Source organism: Manis javanica, chromosome 6 (assembly GCF_040802235.1).
Source record: "Manis javanica isolate MJ-LG chromosome 6, MJ_LKY, whole genome shotgun sequence".
Lineage (NCBI taxonomy): Eukaryota > Metazoa > Chordata > Mammalia > Pholidota > Manidae > Manis > Manis javanica.
Genome location: NC_133161.1, coordinates 72,414,538 through 72,436,200, shown reverse-complemented (window position 1 = coordinate 72,436,200; position 21,663 = coordinate 72,414,538). Strand labels below are relative to the sequence as shown.

The 21,663-nt window shown below is 37.8% G+C and overlaps 1 protein-coding gene across 8 annotated transcripts in view; it reads left to right on the top strand.

Annotated features, from left to right (window-relative positions):
- The window catches only part of CDK14 (cyclin dependent kinase 14), an 835,688-nt gene that overhangs the window by 540,704 nt on the left and 273,321 nt on the right, over nt 1-21,663 (top strand). For all 8 annotated transcript variants that reach the window (XM_073238870.1, XM_073238871.1, XM_037019857.2 and 5 more), the window contains one exon: nt 21,324-21,444. In XM_073238870.1, the coding sequence (XP_073094971.1) occupies nt 21,324-21,444 (121 nt within the window). The remainder of the gene's footprint in view (nt 1-21,323; nt 21,445-21,663) is intronic.

The following is a 21,663-nucleotide window of genomic DNA, read 5'->3' as shown; positions in this document are numbered from 1 at the left end:
GAAATGAAACTTACCAATTACAATTTGATGAGTTTGATAAATGTGTATAGTGGGAAAACCACCTTCACAGTCGAGTTTGAGAATGCTTTCATCATCTTGGAAAGTCTCTTCCCTTTACCATTCAAGTCAATACTGGTTTTCTTACTGTCACTTTTTTTTTTTAGACTTTAGTCAACCTGGAAAGGTGGAACCCCAAATAATAAAATACTGTTTGGAAAACAGAATCTTTATCTTATGAGATATTTTGTCTTGGGTTTGGCAAACTTTTTTCTGTAAAGATCCAGATAATAAATATTTTGGCCATGAATCCTCTGTCACAATCACACAAATATGTTATTTCAGTGAAAAAAGTAAGCACAGACACTATTTCAGTAAATAGATGTTGCCTATTTGGTCCATGAGGCCCTGTTCTGAACCTTCAGAATTCAGTTTTTCTTGCTAGTAGCCAGTGAGCTGGTAATAAAACATTTAATTCAGGGAGCTTTTCAAAGGCATACATTAGTGAAGCATTTTAATTTAGTACACTTGTCTTTTGAAAGTTGTTATTTTTGAAAGTGTCCAATATATGTGATATTCCCAAAACCTGCGAAGTGTAATTAGAATAAGTTAATGTAGCCCAGTTTTTTTGTGTGTGTTGTAGCAGAGACATATGAATAAAAGAAAGTTTGGACTTTGTATTGAAAACTAAAATGCAAATTGTAGATCCTAAATCATACCTGTACTCACAGACCTGTAAGTTTTCAAAATTATTGACATATGTCATGTCACACTGTATTTTCTTTTCATATACTATTATGCCACTAAATGGCATATATATACTTTTCTTTTAAATGAATAGTCTACATTTGTTTTATGAGTGTTTCCTAATCACTTGGAGAGTTTTACCAAATCCTGAGGGTTTGAGAGCTTGTTGTGGAAGAAGAATGTCTCCCCTTAAGCTAATTGATTATACCCACACACTGGGCTGTGATTGGAGCATTTTTACATATTGAAGTTGCAGCCTCTGAATATATGGCCTTGGTTGTGTGTATCTTTTCTCTCATCAAAAGGCCTACTTAATATTGTTATGTTCTCTTTACCAAACCATTTTTAATTTAAAACTTAGTAATTTTATAAAAATGGAGCCTAGATTTACTAATTCTAATTGTTCACCAATTACTAACTGATGAAGCTAGGAGCTAGGTTAAGTCAGTTATCCATGATGGAGAGCAGTCATCCAGAACTTCATGATAAAATACCACAAAAATTAATGTCAGCATAGAAAAAGAAGTTTTAGAAAAAAAGTATTATATAAGAGGGCTTACCTTTTCCCTTAAAAGTGAATAATGTGAAAACTGTCATTTTTAAAGACAACACTGTTTATGGAAAATGATTAGTAATGTAAAGGATATATTCTCTAAAAATAAGTGTTTTGTTTTGAAGATCAATTTCCTTGAAATTTTTTTTCAGAAAGAGTATTGCATTTGTTCACAACATTTGATGTAGTGAGATCTTTAATGCCATGCAATAGATTTAGAATAATTTAGTGTCCACGATGCATTGGTTTGTACTTCTGGGTTTTAATTTGCAATTATGATTTCAAAGATTAATCAATCTATATGTACTAAATTTTACTTAACTTCCAGATACATATTTCAGGAGGAATTTCTCCTTTTGCTCTTTTAATGAAATGATAGAATCAGTGGCATCAATAAAAGAATGAATAGCCAAAAAGCACTTTATGATTCTGCAACCCAGATTTTTGTGGTTTGCAGAAAGTTTATAAATTTAAAATGTCTTCAGCTACACTGTAAGGTTTCAAATAAATCTTTATTGGTGAAGATAAATTCTTTGAAGGACAAGTTATTTGGACTGACAAGATATTTAAAGTGTAGTTAACAGTTTCCAAAAAGAATGTGCTTCAGATGGTAGGTTTCCGTCTTTAATTCTTAAAGGAAAAGACAGTTGTCTAGTATCACACAAGACAAATTTACATTTCATTGCTGACAGCACGTAAAACCGTGGCAGTCTTCTGGGAACACTCATGGTCCTCCCAAATTTAGCATGTGTGGTGTTTGTTGACAAGTGAGGATAAATAGATTGTCAGGTTGCTGATTCCGAATTTGAACTTCTTAAAATCTACCCAACTCTATTCTTAAATCCATTAATTTTTGGCTATTTAGAGCAGTATGCCTTCATGTAAATTGGACATAGACATGAAACATTCATTGTATGCAATAAAAGGATTTTTAAAAGATCTTCGCTGCTTAGGCAGTTTTGACACTTTAATCTTGGGGAAATCTATTATAAGTATTATACTTGGAAGCAAGTTTCCCTTCAAAGAAGATTAAAAAAAAAAAAAAACCTTCAAATTTGCGTGATGACTCAGATTGCCCACGCAAACCTCTCCAAGGTAGTAGAAGCTAAAACGGCTCTTCTCCAGACAAGCTTAGAAGACAATTGGTGGTAATCGTGAGAAAATTCATTTATTTTTTAATTTTTGTTAAGGTATTATTGATATACACTCTTATGAAGGTTTCACATGAGAAAACAATGTGGTTACAACATTTATCCATATTATCAAGTCCCCACCCATACCCCAGTGCAGTCACTGTCCATCAGTGTAGTAAGATGCCACAGATTCACTATGTGACGTCTCTATGCTACACTGTTTACTCCGTGATCCCCCACACCATGTGTACTAAACATAATACCCCTCAATCCCCTTCTCCCTCCCTCCCACCTGCCCCCACAAACCCCTCTCGTTTGGTAACCACTAGTTCATTCTTGGAGTCTCTGAGTCTGGTGCTATTTTGTTCCTTCAGTTTTGCTTCATTGTTATACTCCACAAATGAGGGTAATCATTTGGCACTTGTCTTTCTCCACCTGGCTTATTTCATTGAGCATAATATCCTCCAGCTTCATCCATGTTGTTGCAAATGGTAGGATTTGTTTCTTTCTCATGGCTGAATAGTATTCCATTGTGTATATGTCCCACATCTTCTTTATCCATTCATCTACTGATGGAAACTTAGGTTGCTTCCATATCTTGGTTATTGTAAAAAGTGCTGCGATAAACATAGGGGTGTATATGTCTTTTTGAATCTGAGTTGTATTCTTTGGGTAAATTCCATGGAGTGGGATTCCTGGGTCAAATGGTATTTCTATTTTTAGCTTTTTGAGGTACCTCCATATTGCTTTCTGCAATGGTTGAACTAGCTTACATTCCCACCAGCAGTGTAGGAACAGGGTTCCTCTTTCTCCTCATCCATGCCAGCATTTCTTGCTCTTAGTCTTTTCGATGGTGGGCATCCTTACTGGTGTGAGGTGATATCTCATTGTGGTTTTAATTTGCTTTTCCCTGATGATTAGTGATGTGTAGCATCTTTTCATGTGTCTGTTGGCCATCGGAATTTCTTCTCTGGAGAACTGTCTCTTCATATCCTCTGCACATTTGAATAGAGTTATTTGCTTTTTGGGTGTTGAGGCATGTGAGTTCTTTACATATTTTGGATGTTAACACTTTGTCGGATATGTCATTTACAAATATTTTCTCCCATACTGTAGGATGCCTTTTTCTGTTGATGCTGTCCTTTGCCGTACAGAAACTTTTTAGTTTGATGTAGTCTCATGTGTTCATTTTTGCTTTTGTTTCCCTTGCTCGAAGAGATGTGTTCAGGAAGAAGTTGCTCATGCTAATGTTCAGGATATTTTTGCCTTTGTTGTCTTCTAAGAATTTTATGGTTTCAAGACTTACATTCAGGTCTTTGATCCATTTCGAGTTTACTTTTGTGTATCGGGTTAAACAATAATCCAGTTTCATTCTTTAGCATGTCACTGACAGTGTGCCAACACCAGCTGTTGAAAAGACTGTTCTCCATTGTATATCCATGGCTCCTTTATCATATATTAATTGACCATTTATGGTTGGGTTTATATCAGGGCTCTCTAGTCTGTTCCATTTGTCTATGGGTCTGTTCTTGTGCCAGTGTCAAATTCTCTTGATTACTGTGGCTTTGTAGTAGACTTTGAAGTTGGGGACCATTATCCCCCCATCTTTATTCTTCCTTCTCAGGATTGCTTTGGCTATTCTGGGTCTTCTGTGGTTCCATATGAATTTTAGAATGATTTTCTCTAGTTCGTTGAATGCTGTTGGTATTTTAATAGGAATTGCATTGAATCTGTAGATTGCTTTAGGCAAGATGGCCATTTTGACAATATTAATTCTTCCTATCCATGAGCACAGGATGTGTTTCCATTTATTGGTATCTTCTTTAATTTCTCCTATGAGTGCCTTGTAGTTTTAAGAGTATAGGTCTTTCACTTTCTTGGTTAGGTTTATTCCTAAGTATTTTATTCTTTTTTATGGAACTGTGAATGCAATTGTTTTCCTGATTTCTTGTTCTGCTAGTTCATTGTTAGTGTATAGGAATGCCTCAGATTTGTGTGTATTAATTTTGTATCCTGCAACTTTCCTGAACTCAGAAATTTAATCTAGTAGTTTTGGAGTGGATTCTCTAGGGTTTTTTATGTACAATACCATGTCATCTGCAAACAGAACTGTTTAACTTCTTCCTTGCCAATCTGGATGCATTTTATTTCTTTGTGTTGTCTGATTGCCATAGCTAGGACCTCCAGTACTATGTTGAATAGGAGTGGGGGGAGTGGGCATCCTTGTCTTCTTCCCAATCGTAAAGGAAAAGGTTTCAGCTTCTCGCTGTTAAGTGTGATGTTGGCTGTGGGTTTGTCATATATGGCCTTTATTATGTTGAGTTACTTGCCCTCTGTACCCATTTTGTTGAGAGTTTTTATCATGAATGGATGTTGAATTTTGTCGAATGCTTTTTCAGCATCTATAGAGATGATCATGTGGTTTTTGTCCTTCCTTTTGTTGATGTGGTGGATGATGTTAATGGGTTTTCAAATATTGTACCATCCTTGCATCCCTGGAATAAATGCTACTCGATCATGATGGATGATCTTTTTGATGTATATTTGAATTCAGTGCTAATATTTTGTTGAGTGTGTTTGCTTCTGGGTTTATCAGAGATATTGGTCTGTAATTTTCTTTTTTTGTGGTGTCTTTGCCTGGTTTTGGTATTACAGTGATGTTGGCCTCATAGAATGGGTTTGGAAGAACTCCCTCTTCTACTCTTTGGAAAACTTTAAGGAGAATGGGTATTAGGTCTTCACTAAATATTTGATAAAATTAGCGGAGAAGCCATCTGGTCCAGGACTTTCGGTCTGAGGTAGGTTTTTGATTACCTGTTCAATTTTGTTGCTGGTAATTGGTCTGTTCAGATTTTGTTTCTTTGTGGGTCATCCATGGAAGGTTGTATTTTTCTAGAAAGTTTTCCATTTCTTCTAGGTTATCCAGTTCATTAGCATATAATTTTTCATAGTATTCTCTGATAATTCTTTGTATTTCTGTGGTGTCTGTAGTGATTTTTCCATTCTTATTTCTGATTCTGTTTATGTGAGTAGTCCTTTTTTTTCTTGACAAGTCTGGCTAAGGGTTTATCTATTTTATTTATTTTCTCAGAGAACCAGCTCTTGCTTTCATCGATTCTTTCTATTGTTTTATTCTTCTCTATTTTGTTTATTTCTGCTCTTTTCTTTATTATATCCCTCCCTCTATTGACTTTGGGCCTCATTTGTTCTTCTTTTTCTAGTTTTGTTAATTGTGCTTTTAGACTGCTCATACTGGGATTGTTCTTCTTTCCTGAGGTAGCCTGTATTGCAGAATACTTTCCCCTTGGCACAGCCTTGGCTGCGTCCCACAGATTTTGTTGTGTTGAATTATTGTTGTCATTTGTGTTCATATATTGTTTGATTTCTGTTTTTATGTGGTCATTGATCAATTGGTTATTGAGGAGCATGTTGTGAAGACTCCATGTGTTTGTGGGGTTTTTCATTTTCTTTGCATAATTTATTTTCACTTTCATATCTTTGTGTTCTCAGAAACTGATTGGTACAATTTTAATTTTTTTTAATTTACTGAGGCTCATTTTGTGGCCTGGTGTTCTATCTGTTCTTGAATAGGTTCCATGTGCACTTGAGAAGAATGTGTTCTGCTGCTTTTGGGTGTAGAGTTCTGTAGATGTCTGTTAGGTCTGCCTGTTCTAATGTGTTGTTCAGTGCCTCTGTGTACTTACTTATTTTGTGTCTGGTTCAGCTGTCCTTCAGAGTGAGTAGAGTGTTGAAGTCTCCCAGAATGAATGCATTACATTCTATTTCCCCTTTTAATTTAGTTAGTATTTGTTTCACATATGTAGGTGTTCCTGTGTTGGGTTCATAGATATTTCTAACGGTTCTATCTTCTTGTTAGAATGACCCCTTTATCATTATGTAATGTCCTTCTTTGTCTCTTGTGACTTTCTTTGTTTTGAAGTCTATTTTGTCTGATACAAGTACTGCAACTCCTGGTTCTTTCTCTCTATTAGTTGCCTGAAATCTCTTTTTCCATCCCTTCACTTTTAGTCTGTGTATGTCTTTAGGTTTAAAGTGAGTCTCTTGTAGGCAGCATATAGATGGGTCTTGTTTTTTCATCTACTCAGTAACTCTAAGTCTTTCAATTGGTGCATTCAGTCCATTTACACTTGGCGTGATTACCGATAGGCATGTACTTTTTGCCATTGCAGACTTTAGATTTGTGGTTACCAAAGGTTCAATGTTAACTTCCTTACTATCTAAGAGTCTAACTTAACTCACTTAATATGCTATTACAAACACAGTCTAAAGGTTCTTTTCTTTTTCTCCTCCTCCATTCTTTATATATTAGGTATCATATTCTGTACTCTTTGTCTAACCCTTGATTTACTTTGGGGAAAGTTAATTTAATTTTGCATTCGCTTAGTAATTAGCTTTTCTACTTTCTTTACTGTGCTTTTATTACCTCTGGTGACAGCTATTAAACCTTAGGAACACTTCCACCTATGGCAGTCCCTCCAAAATACACCATAGAGATGGTTTGTGGGAGGGAAATTCTCTCAGCTTTTGCTTATGTGGGAATTGTTTAATCCCTCCTTCAAATTTAAATGATAATCTTGCTGGATTAAATAATCTTGGTTCCAGGCTCTTTTGCTTCAGTGCATTAAATACATCATGCCACTCCCTTCTGGCCTGTAAGGTTTCTGCTGAGAGGTCTGGTGATAGCCTGATTGGCTTTCCTTTGTATGTGATCTTATTTCTCTCTCTGGCTGCTTTCAACAGTCTTTCTTTATCCTTGATCTTTACCATTTTAATTACTATATGTCTTGGTGTTGTCTTCTTTGGGTCCCTTGTGTTGGTACATCTGTGCATCTCCATGGCCTGAGAAACTATCTCCTTCCCCAGATTAGGGAGGTTTTCAGCAACTATCTCCTCAAAGACACTTTCTATCCCTTTCTCTCTCTCTTCTTCTTCTGGTACCCCTATAGTGGGAATATTGTTTCGTTTGGATTGGTCACACAGTTCTCTCAATATTCTTTCATTCTTAGAGATCCTTTTTCCTCTCTGTGCCTCAGCTTCTTTGTATTCCTCTTCTCTAGTTTCTATTTCATTTATTGTCTCCTCAACTATATCCAATCTGCTTTTAATACCCTCCATTTTGTTCTTCAACTATCGGATCTCTGACCAGAATTCATTTCTGAGTTCTTGAATATCTTTCCTTACCTCCATTGGCATGTTAATGGTTTTTATTTTGAACTCCCTTTCTGGAAGATTCATGAGGTTGATGTCATTTAAATCTTTCTCTGTAGTTGTATTAATAATTTTAGATTGAAGCAGGTTCCTTTGGAGTTTCATGTTTGTATCTGGCACCCTCTAGGGCCCAGAAGCTCTACTCTCTGGAGCTGCTCAGCCCCTGTAGCAATGTCGAGGGTTGCAGGGGAATTGTATTGGTGCCTGGAGGGAGAAAAGTGCTGTTCCTGTTTCCCGGCTGCTATTCCTGTGTCCACTGCCTGTACCAGTGGGCCAAGACCAGAGGTATAATCCTCTATGCTTTGCGTTTGTAGTTGCTTTAGACAGGTCTCCCCTCTGGCTGCCCTAATGCCGAGAGAAACTAGTGGTAGCATTTCCCGGTTTGCCAGCCAGGTGGGGCTGGCTGGGAGAGAGGTACAGTAGGCTGCCTATCATGAAGGGGAGCCTTGGAGCTGTGTAGCCAGCCAGGGAGCTGGGGCACCTGAAGATCGTGAAAGTTCCCAACCTTCTGGGCAGAGTGCACCTGGACAATTTTGTCTATCTGTCCTTTCTCCTGAGCAGTAAGCTTTGTGCAGCCCTTGCCCCTTTAGCAGCCCTCTTGCTAAGGTCTTACTTTTTAGGAAATCTCTCAGACTTCCCGCCTTTCTTTTGTCCCAGAGCAAGTGGATATGGATCACTGCTTTCCACAAGCGCCTGTAATCTCAATCTCTCCAGGAATTCTGCGTGTTTTAGCTTTCCATCCCTCTAGTCACAAGAGTACCATGCAAGCACCATGAAATGTAGGTTTATGCTCCCATAGCAGATCTCCAGAGCTAGGTATTCAGCAGTCCCAGGACTCCACTCCCTCCCTGTTCCATTTCTCTTCCTCCAGCCAGTGAGCTGGGGTGGGGGAAGGGCTTGGGTCTGCTCTTTCCTCCAAGTGTATGTAATCAGGCACAGTCCTCTTTCCTGTTGCTTTTTCAGGATTAGTTGTATTAATTATATTTTTGTATTATATGTGGTTTTAGGAGGAAGCCCTGTCTCGCCTGTCACACCGCCATCTTTAATCCTCTCCTCTTGAGAAAATTTAAATAATAGTTTATTTCGGCTTGTTCCACCCAGTCATTAAGTCACTGCTGCCAACTACCAGCACTAGGAAAGCCTGTCATTTAAACTGAATGCAATTTTAGGACCTGCACTACTAAGTAAGAAGAAATAAAGTCAAAATACGCTAGCGTGTAGGTGGGGCAGAGGAGCTGCTAAAACTGCATGCCCTTGGGTGAGGACTTCTTTGATCTTTTCCCTTTCTTTCTTTTAAGGTTTGTGGGTTTATTTTTTTTTTTTTTACAGTAAGCAACATGTGCACACATTAATAGACATTGCTAAGGGTGAAAAATGGAGTATCGTGAAAATTAAGTTTCTTTCTCCATTTCCTTATTCCTTTCCCCACAGTCACTTACCTTTGCTGGTTTCTTGTCTCTTTCCAGAAATGTAATATGCATTTCTGAACATGTATTTTTATATACGCACTGTACCTAATGTGCCCAGTGTTCTTTATTTTGCCTTTTCCCTTAACCGTGTATTGTAGGAGGTCTCATATTACTACCCATAGGTGTATCAGCCTTGTTGGCACAGTTTGTAGCTCTACCATAATTTATTTGGCTAGTTTTCTCCTGGAATTTGAAGTCATTTTTAGTCTTTTACTGTAAACAGTGCTACAGTGTATGACTTCATAAATCTTTGTGTGTTAAATTTAGGCTAAATGCCTAGAGTAATGCCACTGAGAAACTTCTGAAACATACCCAGTAACTTCCAAGTTTAGTTTTACAGTTGACTCAGTGACACATTACTCATTCTGTGCCCTCTGCTGGGGACTTTCATTGCCTCTGCCCTCAATAGATTTGCAGACTTCCAGTGACTGCAGCGCTGCAAGGTATAGTGCTGGGTGACAGGTCAGGGGGTGCTGCTCAATCCTGGAGAAGTCCACAATGGAGTTACGACTTCTGAGCTTGAGACTGAGGGAGGGATTTTGAGGATGGGGTGGGACTAGAGTTAGATGTGGGAAGTGGCAAAGAAGGGCACGTGGGGAGGGTACAGGAAGCATGGGTACTCCAAAGCACATGTTGGGTGCACTGCCCTCCACCACAGGCCTCCCCATTGTCCCTGGGAGGTCCCAGGATGTTGGCACAGGCTGTGCCTTCTGCCTGGAGCACTTCCCCTCAGTTTCTTTAGGGCTTGCTCTTTTACAGTGATGCCCACAGGGGCTCCTCCTTGTGGGCCCTGCTAATTTGCCCAAGTACTCCAGATATTGTCCTGTTACATCAGTATCAGGTGCCTCATGTTTCTGCGCTCTGCTCTTCATCTTGATGCCACCATAAAACCATCTCTGATGGGCCTGATGGCACAGTTGGCTCCCCACTGGCCATTCTGGCCTCCTTTGCCATCTGCCCAAGGGCAAAACAGGTACTTCCCTTGGCTGCTATAATATGGATGATACCAGGCTATCATTTCCAACAAGATTTTAGGAAGGTGAAGCATTTGAGGTGGCACAGGGCAGCTCACGGGAGCCCAGGGGTGCCACTTGCTCTTGTTGGAAATGCTGTACTTGCTGTTGTTGGAAATGCTGTGCTCAGAACTTAGAGGCCCCTCCTCAGTGTGGGGAGAGGGGGTTCTCTCTGTTCATCTCCTGCTTATCTGTCTCTGCCTAGGACTGGCTTCTCTCTCCCCGAAGTGAGTGTACCGCAGTATGCTTCATGGTGTTTGGGCCCCAAGGATCCGGAAAGGGGAAGTCTCTTCTTCATGAGCATTTAAGGTCTCAGGGAGGAGCAATTTCAGATCTCGGTTGGGGCTCACCATCCATCCTTTTGCCACAGGACTAGGGGTTCTGGCCTGTCACCCCAATAAACAACCATACCACTTAATATTTATACCAAATCACACCCAGCAGCCCAGTGGCAGTAGTCCTGGTGAGATTTAGACCTAAACATTACAGTAAGTTGGGCTCTATTGGTTCCATCCTTTGTGGGATGAAAAACAGCTCTCCCTACCGTTTCTTTGGTCCTCTGGGTTCCTGAAAATGTCTGATCGAGAACTGGGAGAAGCATTGTGTGTGGCCTCTGTGTTCTTTGAGACAGCAAACATCTTCCTCAAACCTCAGAGCCACAAAAACCTATTAGGTCTGCCAAAACATGCTCCTAGTTTACATTGAACCCTTTGCTCTGTTTGAAACTTCAAGATTTAGGTTACTCTCACAGCTTGCTCCAGAACAATGGGAAGGGACTAGCTTTGCATTTGTATAACAAAAACTGCCATTAACTTGCAGTTAGCCTCAACGGTAAATTCAGGTCTCTTCCTTCAGTAAAACTGAATAGCTGGAAGCTTTGAAGTGCTTCTGTGCTTCTGTTCATCAAGGTTTTTAAAAAAATCCCAGGTTTGGGCATACCTATTCCTATGCTTAAGTTAACTTTTTGAGAGGCAGCTAAGGTGCCATGCAGAATCAGACACCTGATATTGTCATAATTGGGCTCTAAGCTCGTTTAACACACCTGAGTGCTCTAGTTCATAGGCTGGGGTCCTAGTAAGCAGAGGCGAATAGATCCCCTATCTGAAAAAGCATTAGACAGACTTGGTCTTGTCTAAGTACTACATTTTAAAGAAGACTCGGTGATATGTCAGGATGCAGAAGAGGTGGGGTGTGGTAAGAAATGATCCTTGTTCAGAAGGAGCTTTTATATAGATGGAGAGATAAACAGAGATAAAAAGATAAATAAAACAGTTTCATATGCTTACTGCCAAGTGAGCAGAAAAAAAATGAGGTGTTACATAAAAATTTTGAGAAGAGATTGATTAATTCTTGAGGTTTCACTTATCTAAATTTTAAATATCATGTTAGACAAAGTTTAAGAAATCATAGAATTTGTTAGGAAAGTATGTTCACTTGCATTTTTGAGAGCTAGTTGCTTGTATATTAATAGCCTTATGGTATGAATATATATATATATCTTTTGTATTTTTTGTTAACATATATGTGAGCATCATAAAGGGATTAAACATATGTTTTTGGGTGTACTTCTTGCCAAAAGAAAGGATCATGAGCTTTTATGGGATTCAGTTTTGTTCACATTAGGTTTTTAACATCTTAGAATCAAGGGAGAGATTTTCTGTCCTGACACAAAGTCCTAGCATTTAGGACCGGTAAAGGCAGAGTGCTCTGGATCAGGGGGGTTGCTGATTCTCCCTGTTGTGGCCAGGATGACATACACATGACCCTGCTGTAGGAGCCCTGTCTCAGGGGCTCATGGAGGTGGCTGTCCTCACTGCACATGTCGGTCCAACAATAGACTGGCCAGACACCATGCCAAGGGCTGGAGGTTCAAAGGCAAATGAATCATGGGCCTCCTTTCAGGGACACCGTCATCCTGTGTGGGCCAGGTGGGAGTGGGCATGTGAATAAACTGCTTGGGGTGTCCATGCCAGCTTAGGGCTGTCATGAATTAGAGAACAGAGGAAGGCTTGTTACCTGGAAGGGGAGGGCAAGTCAAGGAAGCTCTGGAGAACTTGGCCAGTGTATGGTTTTGAAGAACATGTAGGAGTTCATTTAACTGAGTATGGATTTCCAAGATGAAAGACCATACTGTGCAAAGCAGCTGATGGGAAAGCAGAGAATTACAGCTAATTTGATGAACTGCTAACAGTTGACTATAACATAGAAAGGAATGCAAAGAAACAAAGCTGGAGTAGTAGCAGGGGTTTTTATTCCTTGGAGTTTGGACTTTCAGGATAAGGCCCAAAGGATCCATGAAGCTCTTCAGCAGAGAAGTGACCTGATTAAATGGTGTTTTAATTGAGTGCCATATATACCAAGTGCATGATTATGCATTTTCCATGCATTTCTCATTGAATTTGCACAAATATCACATGAGCGTGTTCATTGTGTTGGGGTTCCAGAAGGAAACAGAGGGCAACTCCAGCAGGGTGATTCAGGAGAGTTTGATGAAGGCACTATTGATGAAACCATGGGCTAGGTTAAAGATGTGAAGCCCTGGCAGGCTAGCGATAGCAGGGAACCTTTACCACTCCCTTCTCTGCTGTAGGATTAGAGAGAAATTGATTCTGGAAGCCACTGAGCAAGAGTGGTAGCCTTCCAAGGGAGGCCTTAGCCACTGCCACTTCCTTGCCCAGCTGGTCAGGAGCCTGGGGAACAAATACAGCAACCGCTCTTTTCTCTTTCCCTGTGATCTTTGGTCAGTGTTCCCCCCACTGGCTAAATGCAGCTTGAGGCCATGGGACCAAGGACTCTACGGGCCCATTAAGGTCAGACCCTGGGAAACACGGAGTGGGCAGCCGGTGGGCAAGACTGCATCAGGAGAAGCAAACAGACACTACGCAGGGAAGTTCCTGCGTGCATGTCACAGATGAAGGTAGGGTTCGGCAACTTGCCCCAAACCACACAGCTTGTGAGTTGTGGTCCCATCTGACCCCAGAGAGGAAGCTCTTACACACTGCATGGAATGGGAAAGGAATGGGAAGGCAGACATGCTGGCTGGGGGACCAAGGTGCTCTTTCTAGTTTAAGACCCAAGAAGAAGTTTGAGGGCCTAACATGGCAGGGGCAGTGGAGACAGGAAGGAGTGGATTTGATGAAGTGGGGCAGCACGGACAGAACTCTGGACATTGATTTCCTTCTCACAAGAAATGATAGTGTTACAGAAGATACAGACTGTGTTAGGTCCTTTCCAGCACAAAGCTCATCTCTGCAGTGATTGTGACATATATTTATTTCATGTTATTACTCTATCTTTGATGATACTTCCCCAATGCTCAGTATACCTCCTTTTGGAGATTTGAAGTTTATTTATTTACTACATTAGTGATGCCCAAGTCCCAATTTTAAGACAACCAAGATTGTCACTGGTTCACCAAAACATGCTTTAAAATCATCAAAATGCAGTAAGCATATGCCTGTCTATTAGTAGGTATTTTCCTCTAATTGTAAATCTAAAATCCTGCATTGAATACATTGTTAAGAGCCCAAAATATAACTTGACTTCTGCTTAAACAGTATGATAAAAGAAAAAAACCAAGAGCCAGGGAGAATATAATTCAGAAAAATTGGGCTGCAACTATACAAATTTTTTTTAAATATTGTAATTATTCAGAATGATCCAAGCCTTTTTTCCCTTGAATTGGCTCAATTACTGCCTCATTCATTTGAACTGTCAGTTGGACATTTACTATTTTAAAAACATAAAAGCCTCTTAGTTCAAGTTTGAAGTAAATGCTTATTTTCATCTCATGAAATATTTTTAAAAATTCCCTTCAGTAAGGGTACCTCTGAAGAACTTTTTCTTTAGGTGTTATTACCTATCCTTCAGATTAGCTTTAACCACACCCAAGTCTGAGGTTTATGAAAATATTGGGCCACTGTTTTCTGACAGTTTCCACTTTGAAACACAGCAGGTAAAAATTGTTCTCATTTCAGCAACCAGCCCCTAACTTGAAGGTTCCTGAGCATTTCTCTGGAGTACTTCCTTATCTAATTGCTCCTTTCCTTGAGGGCTCTGTCCAATTGTTCTATGAGGCTCTCTGGACCTCAGCCATCTTCTCTTGAGTTCACTCAAAATATTGGAACTTCCTTGCAGTAAAACCAGCTTGTTCTCCTCACTTCTTTCCTATCACCCCTCCATCTCTGTCCTCACCTCATCCCTTTCTTTCTCTCAGGTGACTGACCTGTCACCATTCTGGACCTTGGACACACTTAGTCTGAGCTACTTCCCAGCTGCATCCCAGGACCACGTTTGTTCCCAGATGCCCATCTTCCTGGGAAGATGGTGGCACTGTCTACATTCAAATCCTGGCAGAGTCATTTATTACTGTATGACCTGAAATAGATTAGTTTCCCATCTGTTAAGCTGGAATACTAATAATCATATGGGAGCATATGTTGTCATTTCAAATGTTGTGTATGTATAATTTCATCTTTATAAATTGGCTTCTTTCCTATTAAGTATAAAACATACCACTGACATAAAACCATAACTATGCTTACCTTATTTGACCTAATTATAGTTGACATTATTCAGTAAGTAATCTCTCTTCAACACATACAAGTACATACTCATATAATATTTTGGTATATATTAATATATATTTATAAGCAAATGGTCTAAAAGATCTGAATATGATGTCTTGATTTAAAACTTAGAGTCTTCTCATGCATTTAGTATGTTTTACCTTTAATTTTTAAAATTTGGACACTAATCATGTATATGGAAATTGATCAGAATTGCCAATTTAGTCAGGTTATGAAATTCACTTCCTATCCTGTGTTGTCATCCAGCATTGGAATGACAATTACAAACTTCATTAACTGAGAGGCAGAAACTAGAAAATGTAGGCCAGCGGACTGTGAAAATGGTGATATATTCACATATACTGTATTGAAAATGATTTTGTATTAGCCTTGTGTGCTAATAACAGATTTGATGTGATGAGATTGTTGAGGTAGAATTATTTACAAGGGCTTTTTAAGAACTTGAGCATATATGATCTTAATACATATAATGAGCAAGGATTTTAGTAACGTTTTCTTTGTATCACTAACTTGGACTTTAATGTTTCCTTAGTGTGACCCGTGGGTCAACAAACATTTTCTTAGAGGGCTAGATACTAAATATTGTAGCCTTATGGGTCATAGTTTCTCTTTTATTTACTCAACTCTATTATTTAGCACAAAAGTAGCCCTAGACAATATATGAATGATGGGAGGAAGCTGTGTTCTAGCCAGTTTCATTTCCAGAGACAGCCTGCTCACAGACCATAGTTTGCTTACTCTGATCTCAGGCCCCTTAATTTACACATAAGTTAGAGAGCTTACGTGACTTAATTAAGAAGACACAACTAACTAGTTAGTGTTAGAACCACTATTAGTTTAGTTTTTCGTATCACCAGTCTTCCAGTATATAGGCTAATACTCTGACAACAAAAGCATGCTTCTCGTATGGTAGGCAGCCAAAGAATTCTGATTCATTGGTCTTACCACCACATCTGTTCATTTCAGTTATAGCTGTATTTCCCAGAGAAGTATATTCTTTTTAATCTCCTATACAAAATGGAAAATAAAATCTTCCTATGTATGATATTTATATTTTGAATATATCATTTCTTATTTAGAATATCTATATGAAAACATTATGATCACTTCTGTTACTTAATATAAAAGGTATAAAAAATATGTGCCCTTTAAGATAGACAGAAATTAAGCATAATTTGTTAACTTTAAAAAAAATTCAAAGATAATTAAATCAGAGCAAAAGTAAATATTGTCTTACCATGTTTAAATGTCTTCTGGACTTAATTTCATTTTATTAGAATTTATTTTCAAAGACTAGTCTAACTCAGTTGAAAGACTCTGACAAATGCTAATCAAAACATTTTTAAGGGACTTTGGAATCTTATAAAGAGTAGCTTCTATTAAAATAAAAGTCTGGATAGAAACAAAAATATATTTCATTTGAAGGAAAGAAAAGGATATTATAATTATTATAATCTCAAAACTTTTTTTTCACCTTAAACATCATTGTGTGATATTAAACATATAATAAAAAAAATAGACCTGTCCTCAAAATGTCCATATTTCTTGCTTCATATGATGGCAAATATGGGGCAGGGAAATTTGAAGGCTGTACACTTTTCATAGTGCTTATAGAGAAAGATTGAGCACTTAAATCTTTTTACTATTATTCACATTGAAATATGTTCCAATTAAACTTTAATTTTCAATAGAATTAATTTCAATAAATGTAGATCACTTATTGTCTATAATGTCTTGAAATTGATAACTCTTTGCCATGGACAAATGTGAGGCTAGTATAACAATCCAGCAAGTGATGATGAGAAAGACATAAGGAGGAGGGAGAAAAATGGGGAAGTATAAAATAAAATCTATTGAGTTGTAATTTTGTAAGTGGACAGAGCCTATAAAGACATAAGACTTCAGGCTTTGGTGAAGGGAGGTATGGTGATGTTTGATGATGAGTTATGGAATACTGGAGGTTGCAGATTGGGGACAGGAGAAATGTTTGTGATACCTATGGAAGATCTAAGTGGATATTTTTTATATGGAAATATAAAGTTTTAGGGGAAGATTGGTATTAGAAATATGCAGTTGAGATCATCAGCATACAGATAGTAACTGAAGCCACAGGAGTAAATAAGATCGTCCAGGAAACTTGTCAAGTACAGAGGGAAGAGGTTAAAGAACTCTGGAGAACACCAGAAGAAAATACTTGTTTTGATTTGTTTGATGGTTTGTTTATTGATTGCTCTAAGAACAGCAATAAAGAATTTTTACTTTAGCACATCATAAGCTACTTAATATAATCCTCTAGGAGGGAGAGGACTCCATTAAAAATTTATATGAAAAAAAATTCCTGGCCAGTTCCCAAAACTATGGAATGGGAAAGAAATATAAAAGCCTTCCTCTGTCCATACTCCATAGACTGGCTCCTGGAATAGAGAAGTCTCTCCCTTTCCAGCAACTGTCAAATGGTAAAATATTACCGAAGAATTTCAAGTCTGTTTGGAGTCAAGCTGTGAAAAAAGGAGCCTCTCTCTTAGAGAGATTGATTTTGGTATTAACTAAGGGCAAGACACTCTTTTTCTGATTAAACAATCTGGTTAAAAATCAGTTTGGAAAATGGGGTATATTCAAAGAGGTGTGGAAGTTGCTCTAATGTAAAATGAAACCACAGATAAGCATGAAAGAGTGGCATATTCTCTAGAAAGACTTAAGTGGTGAAAGATATTCCTTTATGTCATATTTTTGTTGAACTATGCAAATTCATCTAGCGTTTGCCATTATTCTACTTAGTAAGAAAGAAGTCAGTGTTTCCAGTTCTTTCTCAGTTCCTTTCTCAGTTCCTTTGTCAAAGCAGTTCCAATGTCAAAGCATTGTCTATCCTAAATTTAGCAATTTCCTCCATAGAATTAGAGGAACCACTCAATCCGTAATCAACTTTACCATGTGCAACAAAGATGCATTGGAATTTGAAATAATAATTAGAAATGCATGGAATTAAAAATCTTATATACATCTGTGTATACCTGAAAGAACTATGCTATTTTTAGAACCTAAAACAACTTATTAGTAAAATGCATTTGCTCTTGGACTCATGGCATATTCTTTGTATTAACAATGCAGATGTCTGTAAGGAGTCGTGTTGAGTGCCTATGGGACATCCTTGCAGCTACCGCTAGTGAGGAATTCAGTTGACTCAAATCTGAAGCCCAGGGACAAGTATGAGCTGGAGACAAATCTTGTAAAACTCACCTGTGGATGACATTAAAACATGGCATTAGCCACAGTTACCTACATGGTATATACATTTGAGAAAACACAGGTTTGAATATAATAACTTTAAAACCAGCAGTCAAGGGGCAGATAAAGAATGATCCCAGAAGGAGCCCAAGTCACTCCTGTGAACTCTTCTTTATCTGACAGATCAAGGGAGTAAACTTAAAAGAAGGGGAGTGGTTAGCCATATCCATTGAAGCTGAGAGCTGCTAGGATAAGGCCTGAAGTGCCTCCACTTCTTGATGCTGGATGACTGGTCTGCTTAGGGCAGATGTAGGAAGCACTACCGCATGGTTTATTCCACATCCCTGACAGAGGGCAGAACGACACGTTGGATAACATCTGACAGAGATAGGAGAAGGAATCTTTCCTTTGGGTGAAACGTTAATTATAAAGCTTCCAAGATTTTGCTCTTCTAGCTAGTATCCAGGTGGCCCAACTTTAACTGACAGTGGGGCTCAAGTAGGAAGATTTTTTACTCTACTGTAGTGTCTTTCATTAGTTAGAGATGATAACATCTTAAAACTGAGTACTCTGAATTGTGAGGCAAGTTATTTTCATTGCCCATAGGAACATGTACCCTTTTATATGCACACACTCAGCCAAAGCAACAACCCTGTAAGCAACCTGTGCTCATCGGTTAGCATTTCACTTTGCTTTTTGACTTTTAATTCAAACTAAACATCAACGTAAGAAGTTTTGATAGTAACCCATGAACTTCATCCTTCTAAAAGGTAGTGTATCTCTCTTCCTGCAGTGCAACCATAGCAACTGACAAGGAACAGAAAGAAAGCTTTCACACATGCTGTGCTAATTAATCCTGTCCTACAGTTTTCCTTCAGCTGGAGGATGCAGTTCAATAAATTTTGCATGAGTAAAGTGTGTTTTGATACATGAACTGTATAAATGCATAAGAATGTATTTACCAAAAACATTTATAAAAAATGTAGTTATATATTCCTACTTTGAGGTATACTCTTTTTTTTGGGGGGTCACTTTGTTGTAATAATTTGCTTTCTCCCTGAAAGTTTTGGGATTTATCTTTTTAATTGAACCGGAGTATTTTTGGGGTAAAACCTTTAGTTTGTCAATTTATAGGCCACTTCTCACAAGAAATGTTTTAATTGACTATATTAAAGTGAGATGATGAAAGAGGTTTTCTCAAGTGATGTAGAATAATGTATCTTAAAAATATAAACATCCTTTAATATGACACATTATGATGCAACCATATTAAGAAACTGAGCACATTGAAGTTAGATATAGCAAGCTCATTTTTACTGTTGCTTAAAAGTTATGTGGCCCCTGTGAAATGGAATTTGGGCCATCCTTTACCTAAACATGTGGGAAGGAGGAAAATAATGTAGGCAAAAAGCATGCCCTGTTTATATTTTCCAAAAATATTTAACCAGTTGTACAAATTTATATTCAGCCTAAACATTACTGACCCAAAAGCACATAAAACTCTTTTGATTTGTACCAGTTCTACATTATTGAGGTCTTGTTCTCCTTTTAAAACTGAGAATATCACAGTCTTCTATAACTAGCCTGGCCTGAGCTGACAAAGAAAATCTCAGATTTTTTTTCATTCCCCTATCCCTCTGGCCTTACTTTCTATCAACAGGGCCTCAGGAAAACAAAGGGAATCCAGCCTGAATGTTTTTGGCATACCATTTGACTTGACAATAGCATATGGAACTAGTCAAAACCAACTTCAGAACTTGTGCTTAGCTCCTTGGCCTCTGTATAGGAATATGCTCATTTAAGGAACTGAAGGAACTAAACCTTTTGATGGGATTACTAAATTCTGGAAACATTTTACCATCCTCGTTGTCCTGGCTGTTGCTCAGTTTTGCCTGAATAGAGATAAGACAAACCTTACAGAGAAAAGAAGTAGAGGTTATTATAGAAATCTGTTATCAAAAATAGTTATTCCATTCATGTTGAGAAAAGGTGCGGAACCATATATGTGTGTGTGTGTGTGTGTGTGTGTATGTTGGGTGCATGTATAAGCTGTACATTTTAATATGGAATACTTACAGACATTAACCAATTTATAATATGACATTTTTATTATAAAAACTGCATTGTAGAAAAATTGAGTGACTGTAACTACAGTTGAATTAATTAGAATTTCTTTGTCTCACTAGCTGTCCTATTAATTTCAACATTTGCCTATAGTACAGGAAAGAGAATATCAGTGTGAAATAAGCAGAAGAAAAGTCATGTTCCTAAGTACTACATAAAAATTGGAAAAATCAGAACATTAAAATGATTATGTTATGGTAGGTTCACTGTAAAAATGTTTTATGTGCTTTAAGCATCATAGTGATTTAAATAAAATTGCATTTGTCATTAATGAACATAGCTAGATAGAAAGCTATCACAAATAGTTTTTTCTTTTAAAAATAACATCTTTAGATTTTATGATTTTTCTTTTAAAGGAATTTATATGTTCATTGTAGAAAATTTGGGAAAAAAATAGAAAAGCTTAAAAAAATGGAAAATCTTATATTCCTGAGCCAGATGCTGAAAGCATTCAAATATATTTTGTGCCATTCTTTTTCCTAGCATAAGTACTTATGGTTGTGAGGTCAAACTGCACATAATTTATCACTTAACATATTATTGTGACCATTTTCCCAGTTTTAAAAAATTATTAGAAAACACTTTAATTTACTATATTCTATCTCACCATCTTTATGTATTAAATTTATTTAATTATTCCTTTATAATTATTTGTTAAATTGGTTTTCAAATGAGTTTCCTGAGTAAGCATTTCCCAGCAAGTGTTTGATTGAACACTGAAACTAAAAGAAGTTGGAATAACCCTTTGAGAAAAGTGTCATACTCTTTTCTTGCAGATTCATAATACACATTTGAAAAATTAAGGGCACTGAAAGTCTTGCAGTATGGAGACCTCTTTAACTTTTTAAACTATCTTTTCTCAGATATTTGACCTTGGAACCCTTTCTCTTAACACTTACTTTTAACTCTCAGAACTAGAGTTCCATGAAGCATCCTTTGGAAATGCAAGGAGATCTCTAAGCTTCTGTGTAATACCTACCAGTTTATGAATCATATTTTACTCTCCTGAGATTTTATTAGATTTAAGATGCTTTCTAAGGAAATGTAAATGACTTATTGGTTATTAGCATGTGCTTGAAACAGGTAGACCAGGGAATGCTTTCCTCAGCCTGTCTAGTAACCTTGACACTGCATTTGTTCTGTATTACAGTACATTGACCTTTTAAAGCTATGAACATTCAAATTTAAATTCCTTTGTTCTAGTAATGCCCATTAAACTTCTTTACGTTTCATGTAACCCACAGGTCTTGCAAGAGCAAAATCCGTCCCTAGCCACACATACTCCAACGAAGTGGTTACCTTGTGGTACAGACCTCCAGATGTTCTCCTGGGTTCAACAGAATATTCCACCTGCCTTGACATGTGGTGAGAAATGGAAACTTTACTCTAGCTAATCTATCTGTGGTGTTTGGTTTGTGTCAGACCTAGACAAAAACCCCAACAGTTTGAGTGTAGATTAATGGTGCAGGAGGGTTCTCCTGTGTAGGGCAATACTGCTGGATTCTGAAAAAATGTGACTGGAAATATTCCCTAATTGGAAACTCTCTTGCAGATGGTGTCTGGTAATAGTTCTTGATGGACAGG